General features: G+C 42.7%; 1 protein-coding gene across 1 annotated transcript in view; it reads right to left on the minus strand.

The window, feature by feature from the left end:
- Positions 1 to 20,845, minus strand: part of LOC125000409 (plexin-B2-like) — a 159,319-nt gene that overhangs the window by 36,968 nt on the left and 101,506 nt on the right. The window contains 8 exon segments of the mRNA XM_047575958.1: positions 1,060 to 1,186; positions 1,319 to 1,419; positions 2,356 to 2,484; positions 3,475 to 3,660; positions 3,746 to 3,885; positions 4,177 to 4,315; positions 4,434 to 4,760; positions 5,537 to 6,042. Coding sequence (XP_047431914.1) covers positions 1,060 to 1,186; positions 1,319 to 1,419; positions 2,356 to 2,484; positions 3,475 to 3,660; positions 3,746 to 3,885; positions 4,177 to 4,315; positions 4,434 to 4,760; positions 5,537 to 6,040 — 1,653 coding nt within the window. The 5' untranslated portion in view covers positions 6,041 to 6,042.

Consider the following 20,845-nt stretch of genomic DNA (forward strand, 5'->3'; position numbering starts at 1 on the left):
GCTTCACACCTGCCACCTTCAAACAGAACCTGAGATAAGTTAAAAAATACTTTAATTTATCCTGCAGTATAGATCAAAAAACAAAGTTTGGTGTTCAAGCAGCAAAGTTGTGAGAGCAACGCTGCCAGGCTACCAAAGCTAACAGTTAGCACGCTAATCATTATATTTAAGCATCAAAGTCGTGAGAGCAACGCTGACAACCGTTAGCAAGCTAACCACAAGCTAACACAATGCAGGAAATGAATGGATGCGATAAATGTAAGGTTGGACCTGAATAACAATATATTTATGTATTTTCTAACAGTTGCTAACTACACTAGGTGTCAAAGCAGCAAAGTTAGCAAGCTAACAACTAGCAAGCTAACCACAAGGTGATGTAAGAAATGTACGAATGTAATAAACATATGCCTGAAGTAAAATATATTTATGCAATTTCTAACAAATGTTTACTAAGTTGGGCCAAAATTTAAATTTCCCAAATGCTAACTCCAGCACAACAAGAACAAGATATTGTTTTCTTTTAGCATGAAGAGCTTATCTCTACTTGCCAGGGACAAAGGAGGCGAACTAATTGTGATTGGGTTTAACAACATTCAGTAAAAGCGTAGACATCTTAACTGAATCCGTTGGTGTTGCTCATACATAGTTTTTTTACCAGAACGAGGCGTCATAAGCAGTTTCTGGGTGTGATGCAACATTTCCAACGAAGCGATTTTCCGAGCTGAATCAGCCTGAACGCTAACAGTGTGGTTTTCAAACGGAGCTGCCAGCGCAATCAAAGATGAAACATGCATCTGGCTCCGATTAAAATAAAATAAATAAATAAAACATAGTAAATTATAATGTTGCCGTGCCATCAGAAAAAAAAAAAAAAAAGAAGCTCTTTATTGCTCTGAGAACCAGACCCCCTGGAGGTCCGTGGTGTAGCTGGGGCGAGGAGAGAGCTTGAAATGCTGCTGACAGAGAAGACGGCTTCAGGTCTGACTGGTTTCAATTAAACCGAACTCAGTGAGAAGCGAAGACTCAGCCCGCGGACGTAAAACATGTTCGCTCACATACCTCCACTGTCTTCTTGCTGCTGACGTTGGGGGGGTCGAAGGCCTGGATCTGAATGCACTGAAGGTCGGGGGACCACAGCCAGGTGTTCTGCTCCGAGGACCTGCTGCAGTTCTGCTTCGTGGTGCAGCTGTTTACGCCAAACCAGTTAGCATCATTGTGCATTCAATCCTAAGCTCCTCAAATAATATACACACACAAGAGGCTCTGGGGAAGCTAACGGCTAAGGCTGCTAATGCTAATGGTTTAATGGATGTCTCACCTTCCCTCCAGGACACACCAGCCACAGTAAGGATCCTTCATGGAGACACAGGACTGACAGTCTGTCTTCAGGTGGCAGGTTTGGACCGGGACCTTTGTGATCTGCATTCACATGAAAGAGAATTTATTAGAATATTAATAATAATTATAATAATAAGGGAACTTTTAAATGATTTAGTTTATGATCAGACAGAGGGATCCAATGTTAGCGTCCAGCTTCTTATTTGAGTTATATTCAGTAAAAATGATGGGACTTTTAGGGTGAGGATTATTTAAAGCTTTCCTTTCTTTCCTTATTCTTAATCCACATTTATCACGTCCTGTTTGTAATTCACCCCTGACTGGACCTGAGAACCACCTGTAGATTAAGTCTGAATTAAATCAGAAAGAAAGAAAGAATGGAAGGACCCTCTGTCAGTATCTGTGATCCACGTCTCTCTCCTTTGACGATATCTGGCGATATCTCCTGATATCTGGCGATATCTGGCAATATCTGCTGATATCTGGCGATATCTGAGCTGACTCTCCGGGGGACGGGGGTGAAGTCGTCCTCTAATAAATTCAAACGAGCAGCTGGAAGAATCTGGAGCTTCGTCACTCGACTGGATCAAAGAAAACCGGTCCGTCGAAGCGCTTTGTAATTAATTCATTTCTGAGTCAATAACGTTTCTATTTCACCTCAGCGCGGAGAACGATGGCGACCCCGAAACACGAAAGGACAGACGGGAAGAAGAGAGACGGATGGAGAGGGTGGTGAAAACAAAGAGGGAGAGGACGAGTGAATAAATCAATGAGCGGACTAATGTAGACGGATGCGTTGGTGCTGCTCCAAGAGAACGAATAAATGGTCAAATAAGTCACAGGGACTAAATGAAAGACTCGTTAAGTCTGAGGCCTGATGGATGAAATGAGACGGAAAACACACGACGGCCGCTGACCTTCTGGATGCAGCGACACGTCAGATGGATGGGACTCAGTAAAAAAAAAAAAAAGAAAAAGAAGGAATAATCAGTCAGTTGGCTACACAGTGAGTTTGACCTTTTTCTCGGTGGTGATGTAAACGTGCTGCTTGCTGGAGTCAAACAGCAGGTTCTTGTTGACCTTGTTTCCCGTGACTTCGACTCGACCGTAAACCTCAGGATGAGACGACAGGTGAACCTTCAGCACCTGCACAACAACAGCAAAACACAGGTTTATTTAACTAAATGCTGAATATTTTTATCAGACAAACTCTGCACACATTTGTAAAATCCTTCAACCGATCACAAACATTTTGTTGAATCAAATTCATCTTCACGTCTCAGACGACGTCCATCATAGAACCTCCTGGGAACAGGGCTGTTTCCAGACACTCTGGGGGCAAGGGGCAGTTTGGAGCCCCCCCTCCCACCAACCCCCCCATTCAATGCTTCATGTTAGCATTTTGTTTGATGTAGCATTCAGCTAATATCAGCCAATCCTTTTTAGCTCGAGGCCCTAGGCAGTTACCTAGTTTGCCCTGGACTGAGACCCCGTGTCCACATATGGGGACATTAAGTTTTAGGCTTGTGGCAGCTTATTCTGCTTCATTTAAACCTAACGTCCTCATAACTAGACAACAGTTGGTGTAAAAACATGAGGGCGACCGTTATCAGTGAATTCATTCTGCAGCCGATCACGTGCAAAAAGTGCGAAAATGTGCAAAACCTCATCAGATTTTACACTTGAAACTTGTTTTTTTATGATTTTATGCTGTCTTTGCACGGCCATGTTCAGTTTCAAAATTTTAAAATATATTTTGGTGACTTTATAATATATTATAATATACAGCGACACACTTTTTCCAAAAACTACTTCCTGTTCTCAGATTATATTTTGTTTCTACGATTATATTTTGTTTTTATACGTCTCAGGGCCTACTAATCCCAAATATGTTAGATAAATAAAAAATGCATAACAAACAAAAGCTCAGGTCAGGAAGGATGCAAAAATCCTCATTTAAATAGAGCTTTAAATCGGTCTCCACTGCTTTTGTCAACTGTGCAGGCAATTTAGCAACGCCCCCTTTAACTGGGACCCAAGACTCCCAGGGCGTAATGCTGGAGTTATGTTGAGACAATGGATAGAAGGAGGAAACAGGAATATTAAAGTGTGTGTACGGCGGCGGTAGGACGTTACCTCTCCGCTGGTGGTGCCCACGAATGCCACGGCGTGCCTCATCTCCATATCCACCGCCACAGCCACGGCCGTCATGTGAAACTTGCGAACCAACAGGGGGTCGGTGGTCAGGGCGAACTCGGCCTTGCTGGCCAGTGGGGAGGGCAGGAACTCGGCTCCACACTTGTACCTCTCACCCATTGTGTTCTAATGAAGCAGAACAGAATTCAAAATCACGAGTTTTAATAATAAAAACACTTCGACATTATCGATTCGTGTGTTGGTTTCTTACCGGATTGCTGCACAGCTCTTCAGACTTGGAGGAGTAAGGCGAGTAGACGGCCACCAAGTTGCTAATCATGCCGCCCTTGCTGTAACAGGCTTCTATTATCTCCACCAGCCGTTTGTTAACAGACGTCAGAGGATACATACCTACAAGAGAAGCAACAACACTCCTTCATTATTCCTGTCTTTTTTTGTCTATATCCTCAGTTTAAACGGTGGTATCATATGACCGCTTACTATAAATCACCCATCAGGTGCGTTGTTTTTGCCTTGGACTGGTTCATATTATGCAGAGAAATACTACTATAACGTGCAGCGGTTGGGTGTCCCTGCACCAGGCTAACTTTTCTCTGTCTCCTGGTTGTAATTTCTACCGAATTGGGACTAAAAGACAAACACGGGATAAAAAAACATCAGGAACATCAGGTGGACACCTACACAAGGCTGAAGTTGAGGGGTCCTCATCAGAAGTGAAGGTGACGAACAGCACCTTGTCGGAGGCCGAGATGCTTCCATGCTGACCTGATGCGGCCAAATTCTGAGCCAACACTTCCCCCGCTGGCGCTACGAAGGCCGCCTGGAGAAAGAGATCACCACAAAGAATGAAGAAGAGCATGGTAAATCTGATTCATGAAACTCTAGAAGGGTAGAGAGCAAGACATTCTCAAGGAGGGTCCAACGGTTTGGAGAATTACCTGAGCCTTATTGTACTTGTTGTTAGCGCTGCAGTTGAGCTGCAGCTCCGTGTAGGAGAAGTAGCCGTGGTCGTTCTCGCACATCCTGGAGATGAAGGTGAAGTTCTTGTTGTCCTGGACGCCGAGCGTCCTGGAGAACAGGAAGTACACGAAGCCGTCGTCCTTGAAGGAGAAGCGGAAGTTGTGGAGGTACCGCAGGACAAAGGGGTTGGCCTGGACCGCCGAGGCCTCGATGATGCTGTCGAAGACCACCCAGTCATTGTAGTTGTCCAGGATGCGGGTGGAGATCAGCTTGGTGCTGTCATGGCTGCCATATCCTTTACCCACCTACGATGGAAAACACCAGAAACTCACTGTGATGGAGGTTTTATATCTGAGCTTTTTTTAGCTTCTTGGGTTCTTGCACCTCTTCTTCAAATTTGGTTCTGTAAACCTTCTTAGATTCAAGCTTATAAATAGTAGTCGCATGCAACGTGTTCTCGCTGTGAATTAGCGGTTTAAACCTGGTAGATCTGCCCTGGAGCGGAGTGTTTTTGCTGTGTTTACACCAGTCTAAACAACAACCATGGTTTCACAGAACCGCGTTCCCCACATGATCACATTTCTGTCTTACGTTCCTAACCCTAACCCGGCAAGATTTGGAGACGTGGACAAGTTACAACCCGCGACCTGATTTTATCGTAAGTGATCGATGCATTACAGGACGCACAACTTGTTTTGGACTTGAGCATTCATCATTACCCTGGTGCTAAGACCCCAGGCAAAACACATTAGGCCCAGTCCAAATGAAAACTGACCAGCAGGCTAGCAGGTCAGCTTGCAGCTAGCAACCAACAAGGAGACACCAGCTAACTAGCCTAGCCATGGCAGTAGACAGTATGGCCACATCCTAGCTGAAAACTCTTGGCCTCAGGAAGGTGTTTTAAAGCTCCATCTAGGAACTATCAGACTTTTGAATCTAAACGCATCCATATGGGATTTTTTTTAACATTATTGTTAATTTTCTGTTAATGCACCGAGCAGTTGTGCATCCTTGGGAGACACAGGAGGACCAGAACATAAAATGATCAAACTGTCTCAAAGTGGTGTGAACTGCTGCTCACCAGGAACACGGGGAATTCCCTGTTGTCCTTGGAGAAGTAGGACATCACCCCGACCACGGAGACGCCCTCCTCGGCGCTCGCCACGTACGACTTCTCCCCGTTAGAGTCGCTGAAGGAGAACAGCTGTTCCACGAGGCTCAGGTTCCTCAGCGAGCAGATCCCCCTGAAGATGCTGCCGCACACCACCAGCGTGTTGTTGGCTCTGTGCACCAGCAGCAGCTTGTTGTGGTTGTCGGTCATCACGGCCTCCTCGCACTGTGCCGTGACGGGCGGCGTGCACAGCCGGTGGTCGCGCTTGGGGCCCGTCGCGATGCTGGACTCCAGCTGCAGGTCCGGGTTCAGCTGGTAGAGGGCGTTGACGGCGCCGACGTAGAGCCGGCCCGAGTCGGGGTCGGCCACCACGTTGTTGATGAGGGAGTCGGAGGAGAACTCGGAGGTGTCGCCGAGGGAGACGGTCGCCATGGTGACCAAGGCGAACTGCCACGCCCACCACCGCTCCATCATGTCTGGGGGAGGAAACAACACAAACACAAACAAAAAAAAAAGTTAAACTAACATGAACTTTTTCATTCATTTTTTATATTTTATAATTCATTTATATTTATATTTTAACATTTTTGTTCCAGTTTCTTGTTTGTTTTGATGCTGGGAATTTTGGAATCGATCCGATACCAAGTAAATACCGTTGCGGCTAGTATCGCCGATACCAAGCCTTGTGTACCGATACCAAACAACTTCATAACTTTGCTTTTAGTTCATTGATTACGATAAAACACAGGACAAACATTTGAGCCAAATAAACTTTTTTCCATTGACTTATTACAATATAAAACAATTAAACAGTTGTTTCAGAAATACCAGTCATTGGTGCAAAATAAGAAAAAGGAATAATGGGAGAAAATATAAATATAACAATTTAAACAGCAGTGGAAAGTCAGGTGAGTAAACTATAAATTAAACTAAAAGAGAAACCGTAACAAATGTTTCGATCTCATCACGCTGGCGTCAAACTGACACCGATACCAGCCTCGGTATCGATACTATCGATGCCCAGCCGTACTGTGTCATGTTGGGAATGTCGGGTGCGGTGGGATTGTGGGATTGTGAAAAACGTTGCCCTGTCTCTACCTGTCAAACTGCTCCCATTATCGAAAGTCATTAAAAAGGAGAATTAACACGAACACGTTTTCTTAAGCGGCTTCTTCTGTTGAATCGTGGTCTGAGTCACTGCTCTGTGAACTGTTTCTCCCGTGCGCCAGACGTGCAGCGACACGACGGCAATATTCAGGAAAAAGTGTGGCGTAAATCATTTAAAAATGGGTCTATACGTTGAAGTTAGAGACACAGAACGAGACGTTCTATAAAAAAAGGAGGAGGTCGAGGAGGTGAGACCCGCTGAGCTCAGGTTAGATTTTAAAAGACAAACGACGTTAGTGTGTGTATGAGAGAGACGGAGTGCAGCAATTAGTTGTCTGACATACTGAGTTTCTCCCTCCATTAGTCTGTGTGTGTGTTTAATTACAGCCGTGGCCCCTCGGCTGCAGAACGAGGCCCCGACGTCCAAGGAACCAAACGCTCCAAGTTCAACGCCGTGACGCCTCTTACAGCCAACGTCCGAGCGAATCACTTCACGCCCATTTACGTGTGATCGATCATCGCGCTGCTGCCTCTGCGGTGGCTAGCAGATAATTCTGACCGGTGGTCAATTGGCTGGTGCATCTCCGAGTGTTTCTGCTCTGTGCAAATTGAATTCGCCTCAGTTCGCTCGGCTGCAAAAAGGGATTTATTAGTGAGAAAAGACTTATCTCTGTGCCCACCTGCTCGCCTAAATTACCCGTCCACAGATATCAACAGTCAGGTGCTTGAACGGCTGCAATGCAGAGTTTTAGAAAGTATTAGTGGGGAAGTAGCAGTCAGGAGGACGTATGCAGACTTCTGAAAACACATTAAGGCAGAAAGGCTTTTTTTTTTTTTTATCCGTTGATTTGAAATCTTAAGTCTTAAAATCACCAGAATCAACGGCACACGAACGCAGCATTAGGGGGAAACATTTCAATCAATTTAAACGCGTTCTGCAGAAAGCGCCGCAATCAAACGCGACGCCGGCTTCATCCGCGTCTCATTTGATGAGCTCCAACTTTAGTTTTCACATAAAGGACGAGAAAAACAGCCGACGGATTCTGACGGATCTGATATTTTTCTGCCCCTGCCTCCATGTCAACGTCTCCCAGGACGAGGAAATGAAGCCCGGACACAGTCTGGAGCTCAGAGACGCTGTTAATAATCCCATCATAGATGCGCGGACGTTTCTCAGGAAGCAGCAGCTGTTGAATATCTGTCAGAAACTCCTCACATGACTGCAGCCAACCTCTTAAACCAGGAATCTTTGACAGCTCTTCGTTGAGATACGACTCTCTATGTGCGGTTATTCCAAACCTTTCACTGGAGCTCTGTCTCCTCTCACACTCCTACCACTGCTACATTCGTCCACTTCCAAACCTTTTCCAAGCCAAAACAAGATTTAAAAGATGGTTTCTGACATGTTGCACAGCTTTCTCTTGGTGTCTGGTATTTGCGAAAGAGCAGAAACCTTAAAGCTGAATAAATACACTTGACGGAAACATTGATTTGTGCTATAAAAAGCCCAGAAAAGAAGGGAAACTTAAGATTGAATATTAAAACAGGCCCAGCCCAGTACAAACCTACGCTCTTTACTTAGGTACACGACTTAATTGCATTAAGAAACCAAAACAATGAGCTGAAAGGCACTAAAACTTCAATTTTGGATCAAAATCCTCTCCATCATTTCACCCTTTGTCTGAATAGAAAATGAAAGTGAAAGTGTCACCGTGGAGTCAAATCACTCATCAACACAAACCAGTCGCTTTCTGCCCCGGAGCCTGTAGGTGGCGCTCGTTAGTGGGGCTGAGACCGTGGGTCAAACCTGCACCTGCAGCGTTTCTGACACCGTTCAGGTTCCGTGTTAAACTGCCCTTTGTGCCCCCCCCTCCCCTCATTAAATTTCATATCTCTGGGGAGAAAAGGCAGGTATATTCACCTCCTCTCATCTCCGTCTCCCTCGCAGCGCCTGTTACGGATGCATGCATCTGCCACATCAAAGGAGCATCCTCTCACACTGCTTCCACCTCGGAGCTGCCATCTTGTCCCTTTCTTTCCTCGCTGCAGTATTTTTCTTTCTTTCATCCTCCTGCTCTGGTTCTTTAAGCCTGACTGTTGTCAGCCCGGGAATAAACCGCCGTGTCAAAGGTGCTGCTGCTCTTATGATTCTGTGTGCAACAGTTTGACTTTCACCTGTTTACTTGTGCAGGTGAAGCCGCAGGTTAAACCGAGAACTTTTCTTTGGCGTTTCATGTGAAATCACCACATTTCTTGATGCTATGGTGATGGTACAGTTTTTCTTCTGATTTTAAACGGGATAATATATAAACTAAAGCTTCGATAGCGTCTCGTCTTGTAGCCAGCTGACACCTTCCAATACAAATTAGCCGATATCTTCAAATGTTGCACTTTTCCCCTCTGTTTTTTAGTCTCCATCTACTTTATTTTTTAGGGCTTTTTAGTGAAAACAGCCAAAAGCTAAGCTCATTACTTCAGTTTGAAACAGTCGTTCAGTTAGTTTGGTCAAAAAACTCTTTTATAGCACAAACTATGAACCTTAATTGCCATTTTCTGTCATTTCATGGACGAGGATTAACAATTAATCGATGGAAACGAACCGAACCCAGAACAACACATCCGTATAGAAGCTTCAGACTCGATCGCCTCCGTCTTTAAGTCGCCTGTATTGATCTGGTTTGATATATTCTTACGTATCTGGGAAAATATTTATGGTCTTTAAGTCCGTGAGCCCACTGAGATTACTCCTGCATCCTCAATCAAGGAAGAAACACTTGATAGGAAAGTTGAATCACCAACAATGGGAATAAAATGCAAATGAAGCGATGGAAATCTAAGACCAGCTTTAACACAGACTCACACAGACTCATTAAAACCCAGAGTGCATACTTTGCAGAAGTCTCCAGCGCTGACCCCTCATGCTAAAAAGTTTCAAGTGAAACTAAATCCAGGAATGTCTGCGAAGCTCCAGCCAGGGGAATAAAGCCTAACTGATTTCTTTTTTCTCTCGCTGCTTTAACCTCTCTAAGCTTTTCTCTTTCTAGCTCCTCTTTACAATTCCCTCCGTCTGTCTTCACCGCGAGTTCAAACAGAACCCGTTTTCTGAACCAGAACGTCCCGAGGGACGAAACCGACCAGATCTAATGCTCCAACCTGTGACTCGCTCCGTCTGCTCGTCCTCCTGATTCAGCCTGAGTCTGGTGCTGAGATTTCACCCCGACAATCAGTCTGTTTTCCATTAAATCTCAGATCCAAGGACATTTGATTCACGCAGGTAAAAAAAAAAAAAAAAAAAAAAAAAAAAATTCCATTCCTGGCAATTCCCAAGAACAAACGTCTTCTCTTTTCCGATAAAACTAAGCAACGCTGAAATAACACCGGATGACCAGTGGAAATGTAATAATGGAAGGATTACTGGGGCGCGTGGTTTTCAACAAACAGCACTAAAAATAGCCGAGAGAAGATGTTTCACCCACGTGTTGAGGGCTTGGGTTTAAAGAGGAACATCTGTGGCTGTTTTCCATCAGAAACTCAAGTACCAACTCACCTGTAGTTGGAGGAAATAATCTTTTTATTCCATTTTCTTTCCCTTATTGGCCAGAGACAGTCGAGACTTAAAGTTCTTGGGGACAGATGTTCAAAAAGTCCCGGACGTGTTGAGAGGAAGCTTGAGAAGATTCGATGCGTGTGTTTAACTGCAAACAACTACGAGCATAAAAGAATCTATGACTCAGGTCGTGAGGCATGTTTTTTTCCAAACTGCAGCTGTTGTTTGGGTTGCAAACTTCTGCAACAAATCTGTCATCATCAGGGGATTCTTCTGTCTAAAGGAGCCGGTCGTGAGTCAGAGCTACATGTTGGGATAAAAAGCTTTTAAACCTAGTGAACCATTCTGCACAGAAAGACGTCCAACTGTCCACGGTTACTCGGCTCTAATGGACATGGGGAACAGCGTCATTTCAAACTGTGAACCAACGTGTGAATGCAAAGCAAATCTTTCCTAATTTTCTCTCCAGATCAGCACCTGTACCATGACCACCTCCTCAGTCTGTATGATTTATCCGCTGATACCTGCTCATCTTCACTCCTGCATCATGTTGCTGCAAACTCTTAACACGAGCAGATACAGGAGGAACCGTCTCTGGGTTAGAAAGTGGTCTCATTTATATTCATGCCCACCGCCGGGCATCATTAGCCATTCATGACTTCAGGCCCGAGGAACAGTGAAGCTGATTGGCCGGGCCTGGAGGGGATATGAGCGTTATGATTGGTGGAGCCTTGGGGAAATTGAGTTCTTATTGGTGGTAATGAAGGAGCCCGAAGAAGAGCATGGCCGAGACAAAGTAAGCATAAAACTAAAAGACCAAAGAGGGTTGGACGCACACAGCTGCTGTACTTCATTTATCACCAACGGCCAGACCCACAACTTATTCTGCAGAGATACAAACCGAATCCGATGGGACGTTCACGGGACAAAGGAAATAACAGCGTCAGACAAAGCTATGATCTAAGCTGCCTCACACATTTGGTTTTGGGTGAGAACGTTTCATACGTGTGGATACAGCACAGACGTTAACAGCAGCCTGAAACTAAATCACATTCACAGTCACCAGATCGAAACCCAACTGGATTCTGGATCAAAGGTTCGAAGCTTGATCAGAAGACTTTTAAAACCTTTGCTCTAACATACTTGGTTCCAAACTCTTGGTGCGTTTACGTGGTTCAGACAAAACCAGTGATTTCAGACGTGATCAATGAGCAACGAGTTCAGTTTCACCGTCTACATGCAAACAAACACCAGCATTAATTAGTCACATTATTTAGCCGCTGCCTCCAGTGGATCTACCTGCTGTTGTTTCAGAACCATGAACCATGTGATGACACATATTTTTGACTCAGCAATTTCAGCCCTGCACTATTCAACAATCTAAATATTTAATTATTGTTTATGTTTCTTTATTATTTAATTGGTTCATAACTACAAAGACTAAATATTTTAAAAGGGTCATAAATGAACAGACGTTATTCAGCTTCACTTCTACCAGGTCCCAGACCACGTTCACATGTGGACTCTAGAGACCAGATCAGTCTAATAACCAGGTCTGAAGGTTAGTCACATGTACTGTATATGGACACTGTTATAGAATCTGGGATATTTTATTGGGATAAAACTGACAGAACCAGGAAAAACACGAAGAATGATGATTTTTTTGTCTCGAATCTACATCAATCAACCAATCAATAAACCAACCAACCAGCCTCTCTATCTACAGTTTATATATATATGGTCATGGTCAGGCACATTCTGGGGAAGCTGTACTTAATTTTAGACAAGAAATATCTTCCTCAGGCTCCAGGAATCAGCAGTTTGGTCAGGAGAGACGTGAATGTTGGAAAAGTCCACATTTTACCATAAACGTCCAACAGAGATGGATGTACAGTAGATTATACCAGCGACAACCATTATTTTCAACCTATTACCATCATCACCTGAGAGAAAACACTTTGCTCTTTAGCCACAAAATGGATCCACGCAGTCTTTTAGAAACATATTGATTAGAACAGCTTTAAAAATGTGAGAAAAATCTGATTTTCACGAGAAGAAAAACGTTCAGTATTATACAAACCATCATGAAACCATCAAACCGTTTTTCCCCACATTTGTTTGGTTTCTCCTGACATTGTCTGCACCGACAGTAAGAAGATATTTTTACAAGCTTTAATAATGTATTGATTCTGTTATTTGTTTAAGTATCGTCAGTGGAAATGATCCATCTACTTGTGCAGAATCAGGAAGTTCACAGTCACAGCTACTGTGCATCTGCAGGTTCATAAAGACACATTCAGAGTGTTTGATTTTTCCATCTGATCTTTAAAAACACAGAACGTCTGGAGAAGTGACCGACCAGTGCAGCTGGTTACGGGACATCAGGAAGTCATTTGTTGAGGAGTTGAGTAAAGCTGAGTGGATTTGTGTTTCAGCTCTAACCTCCTGCATTAATCTGAGTGTGGACATTATTACACGACGACATCCTCTAACAACCCGACCTTTGAGACGAGGATTAGTCTAATGAAAGAAGGTCTGCGGGGGTCGCACACACACACACTCCGCTCTGTGTGGTACCACTCCGCGAAGTCTCGGCACGGCGAGCAGACACAAACGGGACGGAGTCGGGACAAAGACGCTCTGTGGACGGACGGAGTGCAGAGGGACGGAGGGTGAGGGTGAGGACACTCGGGCCAAGACACAACGAGCAGTAAAACAGAACTCGTAAACGACTGGTTTACTGCAAATGGAGACCAGTCAATGACACGGACACTCAGCACTGGGAGGGTTCGGTTCCCCTCATTAGTTTGTGGTGTAAAACCACTTCAGGGACATCAGGGAAACATTTAACGATAATGTGTGAAGGTTCCTGGTCACACAGGTCACGATGTGACCATGACCAGCCTGAGACAAGGACGAGGGGACGTCCCTTAAAGACTAGAAACACGTCTCAGGTCTATTAACCCGTCACAATCAAAGGTTTGAACTATACTGACAAAACTCAAAGTGTCTGAACACGGGGAAGTTGTGCTTTTGTGTAGCTCCGTGGTTCTCAACCTTTTTTCCTTTGACTTCAGGAAAGTGTTTAAAAAAATAAATAAAAAATATGACATTTTATAGAAGAAATACATTATTAATAATATACTGGGAGGTGAAATAATAATCAGTTTCTGGCCTATATTCACTTCTCTGTGTGTGTGTGTGTGTGTGTGTTAATAAAAGTTTGTAAAAAGTGAGTCTAAAAGTTTCCAAGATGATGTTTGGTTTTCTGTTTGTAGTTTAATCATCATTGTTGTTGCTGTTATTGTCGCTGTTGTCGTCGCTAACATTGTTGTTGTCATTGTTATCATTGTCGGTTTTATCATTGTTGCTGTTGTCATTGCTACTGTCGCTGCTATCGTTGCTGTCATTATTGTAAATGTTGTTGTTGTTAATGTTGCTTTTGTCGTTATCGTTGTTGTTGCTGTTATCATTGTCATTGTAGTTGTTGTTATTGTTGTTATGATTGTTATTATTTTTATTGTTGTCGTCGTCATTGTTGGTGTTATTATTGTTGCCGATTTCTCATGCTTTTAGGTAACGGATGAACGAGTTGTCTTTGAACGCACCGTTGTGAAAACCAAGTTCTGACACAAAACTAAATAAAAAGGAAACATCATAGATCGTCGTCGACATAGAGCTGCTTCCAAATCAGATTTATTTTCACCGCGCACTGAAACAAACTAGAATCTGTGGAGGGAGGAAAATCAATCTCCTTTAATAAATAATAATAAATACGACTGAACATGAACGCATCGACAGAGAACATGTGATCTCATTTCATGGAGGCAAAACCACGCGGTTAATTCTGCGCTATGCAAATGTAATTTAGCAGCTGTGTCTCCTGAGCAACATTAACAAACACATTCTGTCCCTGAACACGTCGCGTTCAGACTTTAAACGTCTCTGTCACGTCTTTACGGCCAAAGTCAAAGTTCCCGTGGAATCAGTTAAAGGACGTTGGCGTCGTACGACGTCGCTGCATTCAGGTCACGTGGGAGAAACCTGTCAGAGCGTCCTGACTCTCACAAACTCATCTCTAAGTCCTTAAGATGTCGTGATTGAAGTTCTCTGTCGACTTCAGCGGCTCCACATCCTCATGATGTCTGTTTTACATGAACCCATTTACTTCTGATAAAAAAAAAAAAAGACCCTGTCAGAGATGAAGACATGATCTTTTAGTCTGAAGCTGAAATAAAACAGACCCACTGACACGACCGCCCAAGGTTTTAGACACAAATAATGTGAAGGACGAGCCACGAATTGTTTCAGTTCAATTTAAAACACGTCGTATTGTGACAGATTCAAACCCCAGATCAAAGATAAATTTATACTCATTGTTTAAATATTCCTTTTATTGTGACATTTTGTGAGCAGAAGGTGCTTCCTTTCAAGTTAGTATGCAGCAATCACCCAGAACATTATGACCATTATGACAGGAGAAGTAAATAACATCTCCAACAGGGGGTTAGTGACCCCTAGGGGGTCGATGGAGGTACTGCAGGGGGGGTCGCAATGTCTTTGGTTGATTAGATATTTTTATACATTTTTTCCCCCACACAAATTAAAACTTCTTTAAATCCCTACAACAGTTATTGAATTGAATCCAGCAAAGCTTTGTTTAAATCTAACGCTTTGTCAACCCTCCCTCCACCTCCACCTCCTCCCAGAGTTGCTTATAATGAACTGTCAGCATGTTTACTGTCAGGGCTCTGCTTCATATTGAAGTTAAATGTTTAAATCTTCCAAGATTAAAGATTAAAAAGCTTAAAGTTCAATGTGATGAACCTGATAAGCTCCTTCTCTGACTTGTGCGTCATTTCTTTTTCTCTATTACTGTTTGTTTTGGTGGCTGTGCTTGTTTGAGACAAATAAAAATCAAATGTGGCAACTAGCACATCACATTCTCCTCAGCGTCTGAGTATCGAGTGAATTAACGAACACGACTGAAAGCAAAGATCAGAATGACACGACTTTCAGACGACTGATAGAAATGATTTTCTGTTATGACAAAGCCGCCGGTGGCTGGTTCTGTGCTCATTACCTCAAAATGACCATTTAATTCAAACAACACGCTGATAATTGCAGCGCGATGAAAAAAAGATTTCATTAGTCGCCTAACCGCCTGAATAGAAATTAAAATCACTTGATCTGTTCAAGAAAACCTGAAGGTGTTTGGAGAGTGGGATTATAAATCACCTTGTAATCAGACTAATCAGCCTCCGAGTGTGAAGGGCTGGAGAAATTAAAAACAGAGATAAAATGAAGCAGAAAAGGGTCAATTCTTCACGGTTTCTTTTTGTAATTTTACAAATTATTAAGGCATCTGTTGTAGTAGGACTTTGACATTCAGTCATTAAAGCAGAATCCACCACATTTACGGCTTCTCTTCACACTCTGAACATTAAAGGTCTGTCTCGTCTGGAACCAGCGATTGGGAGGAATCAAAAGAAATGTACGAGAACTAAAAACTTGCTTGTCTCTCTGAAGTCTGACTGAAAATAAATAAATACTTAGCACTGAAATGTGACAGAAACCAGCCATCCAGGACCAGAAAACAGCATGTGGAGCTCCCCCTGGTGACTGGGTGCAGTATAGGTCATATAAGCTCCGCCCACTTACATGTTAGTGGATAAGACTTTGGGTCAAAATAAAACAGATCGTTTCCAATGATGGTGTAAAAATATTAATGTAAAAAAAAACTTTGTTGTAGTTTTCGGATGAGAAAAAAAAAAAAAGGATGTGACATCGTGATGATTGACAGTTCCCATTGGCGATCGCTACGTGAAGCTCGGCCGATGGAACGTCAAAATGATCATTTGTCCGTTTTCGAAACTACAAAATAAGTTGTTTGATCTTCGGGGAATTTTTTGTCAATTTAACTTTAATTTAGTGAGATCGTAGCTAGCTAGCTAAAACAACACGCTAACGTTAGCTATGCATGGAGAGAAAAAAATGGTCGTCAATCACAGTTTGAATCAATAATGAAGTATATAATCCAACATTTCTTTGTAACTGGTAACAAGCAAAGCGCAGCATTACCTAAACGCTAACACGAGTGAGTCCAGAGCCTAGGCCCTGATCGTCGCCCCCCAGCTGTTGATATGTATTTTCTGGATTCATGGCAGAGTCTTGTTTTATTCAAGTATTTATATGAATTTACGTCAAAATGGAAAATTTCATGTATTTTTGTTGTTGCTGTTGAATGAATTATAAAATATAGCATGTGGTTGACCTTAATAAATGTTTGACTCACTGAAAAACTTCTTTGTGGCCCTTTAATATTTGTATTTAGTAGCTCTGGTCAACAGGAAGTGTGGGTGAACTCATATTCCTGTAACACTAGCTTCACTTTGACCAATGGAAGGAAGTGCAGGGGCATCTCTGCTTCATGTCTTGAAAAGTTTTGTCTCTTTTTTGCTAACATTCCTTTTCAAAACTCCTGCTCAACATCTGCTGACCTTCGCTCACATCCACATCATCTTTCATGCATCCACAAGGCCGCCTCTGTTTCAGCCGTGGACTGAAGGTGAACGGGAGGAAGAAAAAACACAGAAAGGCAGAAGGAGAGATTGTTCTTTGCAGCCAGAATACAGAGATAGAGCCTTCATTCCTGCTCAGATTAAAGGATTTAGAGCAAGAAGCCTTATTACACATCCAAAGAAGGAGAGAGACGGAGACCGTCCCCCCCTTTCTTTCTCCCTCGGTTCAGGGCTGATTAAAACACAGATAACTCCCCCTCGGAGGCTGAAAGCTCAAACACCACACAGACAGACGGACACGGAGAGCGACTCATTAAAATACAGACGTGACAACGGTTTCTGAAGAATTTCAACGACCTTCGAATGTGAAACCGCTGGACTCCGACTCCGTTATCGGCGCTTAAAGAACTCCTCCAGAATCTGAACGCTGCCACCTCAATGTCAGGTTAGGTACTGCAGATGTGAGCGACTGGACGTTTGTGATTCAAAATCTAAATGCAGCCTGGCACTTATTCTATCAATAACACTCAAAACTTTCATTCTCAATTGATATATTATTTATGTGCACTCACAAATTACCCTCCTGAGACCCTGTGTCCTCATATGGGGACGTTAAGTTTTAGGTTTGTAGCAGCTCCTCTTCATAATTAGATGCTAGTTGGTGTAAAAAAAAATGACGGCATCATTTCAGTGGATCCATTCTTCGTTAACATTTAAACCCAATAATTAAAGCGGGTTATGTAATTAATTGATATTAAATGTTATTTATGACAAACTCACAAATCTAAACCCAACATTTTATCTCCGGTTTTGGTCTCCACCACTTCCCGAGGAACTTTTCAGCTGCTACATTTGTTGGTATGTTCACCAGCTAACAAGCCTCCATTTATCCCTTCACTAAAATATGTTGTATTAATGTTGTATATATATATATAATCAAAGATTTTGCTACCTGTTTAAGACCTTTTCAGTAGATTATTGGTGAGATCTGGGCTGATTAACACAAAATAAAAAACTAAAACAATTAACGGAGAGACATTAGAAGGTTGAGTACAGCTCCTGGTAATTGCACTGTAGGATAATAAATCTCTGTGATATCACCCATTAACATAATAAATTACCGTTTTCAACACACGACATCTTTCTAACCAAGTATTTCTCTTTTCTCTCCTTTAAAACCATATCGTTCTGACTTTCCACACCAGATAAAGGATACAGGTCTCTATCTCTAACAGCTTAAAATGTTTTTTTTTTTAACAGTTCTGTTCTTTTAAATGGGAAACTCCATCTTTACATCTCCTAAAAACGACTATATTTCTCATAAAATGCAGAGACTCGTAGAGACACTGGTTTATTTGCATCCTGTACCTGGTACTGACGTGATGCTTCGGTGCAGCATCAAAGTGTTTCTGTGGTTCGAGCGATTCCAAAGTTTAGCTTATAAACCTTTGAGCTTCTCAAAAGCAGCTTTCACAACACACTGAAAACTTTTATGCTCGACTCTAAACTGCTGATTGCATCCATTTTTATTTTTATTTTTTTATTTCTGGGTGAATGCTCATATCCATTTGAGGCTTTAATCCACATCCAACACCTACAGGAAGTGGCTGAGGCTCATCCTGGGTGCAGTGTGCACACGTTTCCAGTGCTGTTTTGTATTAATTCAGACACTCGCTGCAGGAGTACGACAATTAAAATATCCAAGGGTGCCACAAAATAGTTCCCATGCCATGAAAACTTCTTTTCAGTTGTCTCCAACAGACGAGACTTTCATTCGTCCTCAATTAGCTACAAACACTGGGTTTCAAGGCTACAGCGAAGGCAAAATAAAGGCGGAATATTACCGAGCATTTGCCCCGACAAATGTTTAATTACAATGTGAAGATGGAGAGGAAGCGGTGGAGACAGACTGCACACAGCAACAACAACAACAAAATCAGCAACAACAACAAGAGGAACGACGGTGGAGACGTGAATTATGGGGCAGGAAATGTGGCTCAGTGTGAAGCAGATGCTCCTCATGTTCAGTCCAGTCGGTGCACAGCTGGTCGCGTCTGACTGCAGCAGCAGCAGCAGCAGCAGCAGAGAGAAAGTAGCTGAGGCCTGAATGAACGAGCCAGACGAGCGCCGCTCTCTTCTCTCTACACAAACTCAACTGTCAGAATCACCGGACGAGCCGTATGTCCACTGGCAGGAGGACAAAGAGATAAAAATCAGCTTGTCAGATGGTTTAATATCAAGCTCCACAATTAAATATTAACCAGTAGGGATGGGTACGGATACTGGGGACCATAACGGCACCAGTGCTCATGCTAATGGTAGCAACGAGACTGGAAAGCAGCTCAGGTTTAGGTGCTCATGATAATTAGCGTAGCTCCCTTAGCTCTATGGATGGAAGAGAACCTTCAAAATACTTAATAAGGACAAATGTTTGTCAAAAGTTTGTCTGGACTTCACCTCTAAAGATGCAACAAAGAGGAAACACTTGGAATTAGATTCAACATCCGACCACGCACAGCATTAGCATTAGCATTTTATTAAAGGACCAGAGATGTAGCGTCTTTGTTAGCCTGACGGACCCAACGGCACTGGTTTTATTAGGAGAATTATGACAGTTTGCTGTGAATTTTATGTTATATTGGTTTTTTAGCTATAACATTAAGAAAAAGGGGGGGGAAATGCTATAAAATTAATTAAAAAGATAGAAAAGTAGCTATAAAAGTAAAAAACAGAAAAAGCTGGCAGGTTCATCTTTTTGCACAAAAGCTGCTGAAAGCTTTGGAATTAATTTATTTCTTAGTCTTAGTTGTATTTATATTATTTAACATTAATATTCCGTTCAACTTGCACATCACAAAAAAATAAAAAGGCACCAATTTTTGACAAAGTTTGTGTGTTTTCATTCTTTAAACATTGTTTTTCATTCTTAAAAGAACTGGTTTGACTCCAGTATCAGATAAAACCTTAACGATGTCCATCCCTTTGTAAGGAATTTAGAGCTGACGTTTGTAGCCAACGAATAGTTTTATGGTGTAAAGTGGGTCAGAAATCTCTCCGCTGGTTAACTGATTCTACTCCTGCTGGACCAATCAGATCGTTTGGGGGGCGGGGCCTAATGTGATGATTGACAGAAGAGTAACAGTAGTCTTACATGTCACCTGAGAGACGTGGAGATGAATTAGTTTACAACAAAAATGGCTGCAGTCGTATTTCGCTAAAGAAGCAACATGTTGCAATTTTAATTGATGCTAAATCTTTTGTTGTTTTTCCACCAGAAAAGATGGAGCGGTGGTGGGCGTGGCAGTTTGCCTTGACAACAGTTTGTGGGCGGAGCAAGATGGCTTTGGTTTACAGACATAAGCACAGGCTGAAGGAAGCAAAGTAGTTTGGCAAAAAAAATATTAAGAAACAAGTACTACTGCCTCTGTTTCAGCTTTGTTTCTGGATATTCAGTAGTTAAATCCCCAGTATGAGACTCATTAACTCTCCCATGTTCCAAACTCCAAACAGCAGCATCTTCGTGGAGGTGAAGCGAACACACACACACTCTTCATTCGGCGAAAATAAATTGGATATTCGTAAAGTGAGCGGAGACGGAGCGAAGACAACAAGAGAGAGGCGGAGGAACAGCTTGCATATCAATGTGTACTTCTGAGCTGGTGGGAGATAAAAGGAGGAGAGTCACTGAAATATACTGTCGCTAAGTCGCTGGGTTTTAGTACTGAGTGGTGCATTCAGGGACACGCCACGAACCTAAGCCCCGATGACAAGCAGCCTAGAAAGACAGCCTTTGTAACTTGCAAGCAGAAAGACTGGAGCGAGATCCAACGTTCATTACACGCCTCCGGGTCCCACAAGTCTTATCCTTTTAGTAGTATTTTTGATTTTTTTTTAAATGCAGTAATGTAAAAATAAAAAGGCTGATATTGTTGCAGAGCTCACGGAGAATCAATGCACCTCAGTTTATAAGCTCTGAGCAGCATTCAGATCCCTGCTTTGATTTTCCTATTTCCGTACTTTAATTAACATTTTGATCATATTTCAGTATTTGCCTCCATATTTAGACGGATCTCAGTCCTTTCATATTTTTAATGGCATTTATGA

The sequence above is a fragment of the Mugil cephalus genome, chromosome 22 (genome assembly GCF_022458985.1).
Source record: "Mugil cephalus isolate CIBA_MC_2020 chromosome 22, CIBA_Mcephalus_1.1, whole genome shotgun sequence".
Taxonomy (NCBI): domain Eukaryota; kingdom Metazoa; phylum Chordata; class Actinopteri; order Mugiliformes; family Mugilidae; genus Mugil; species Mugil cephalus.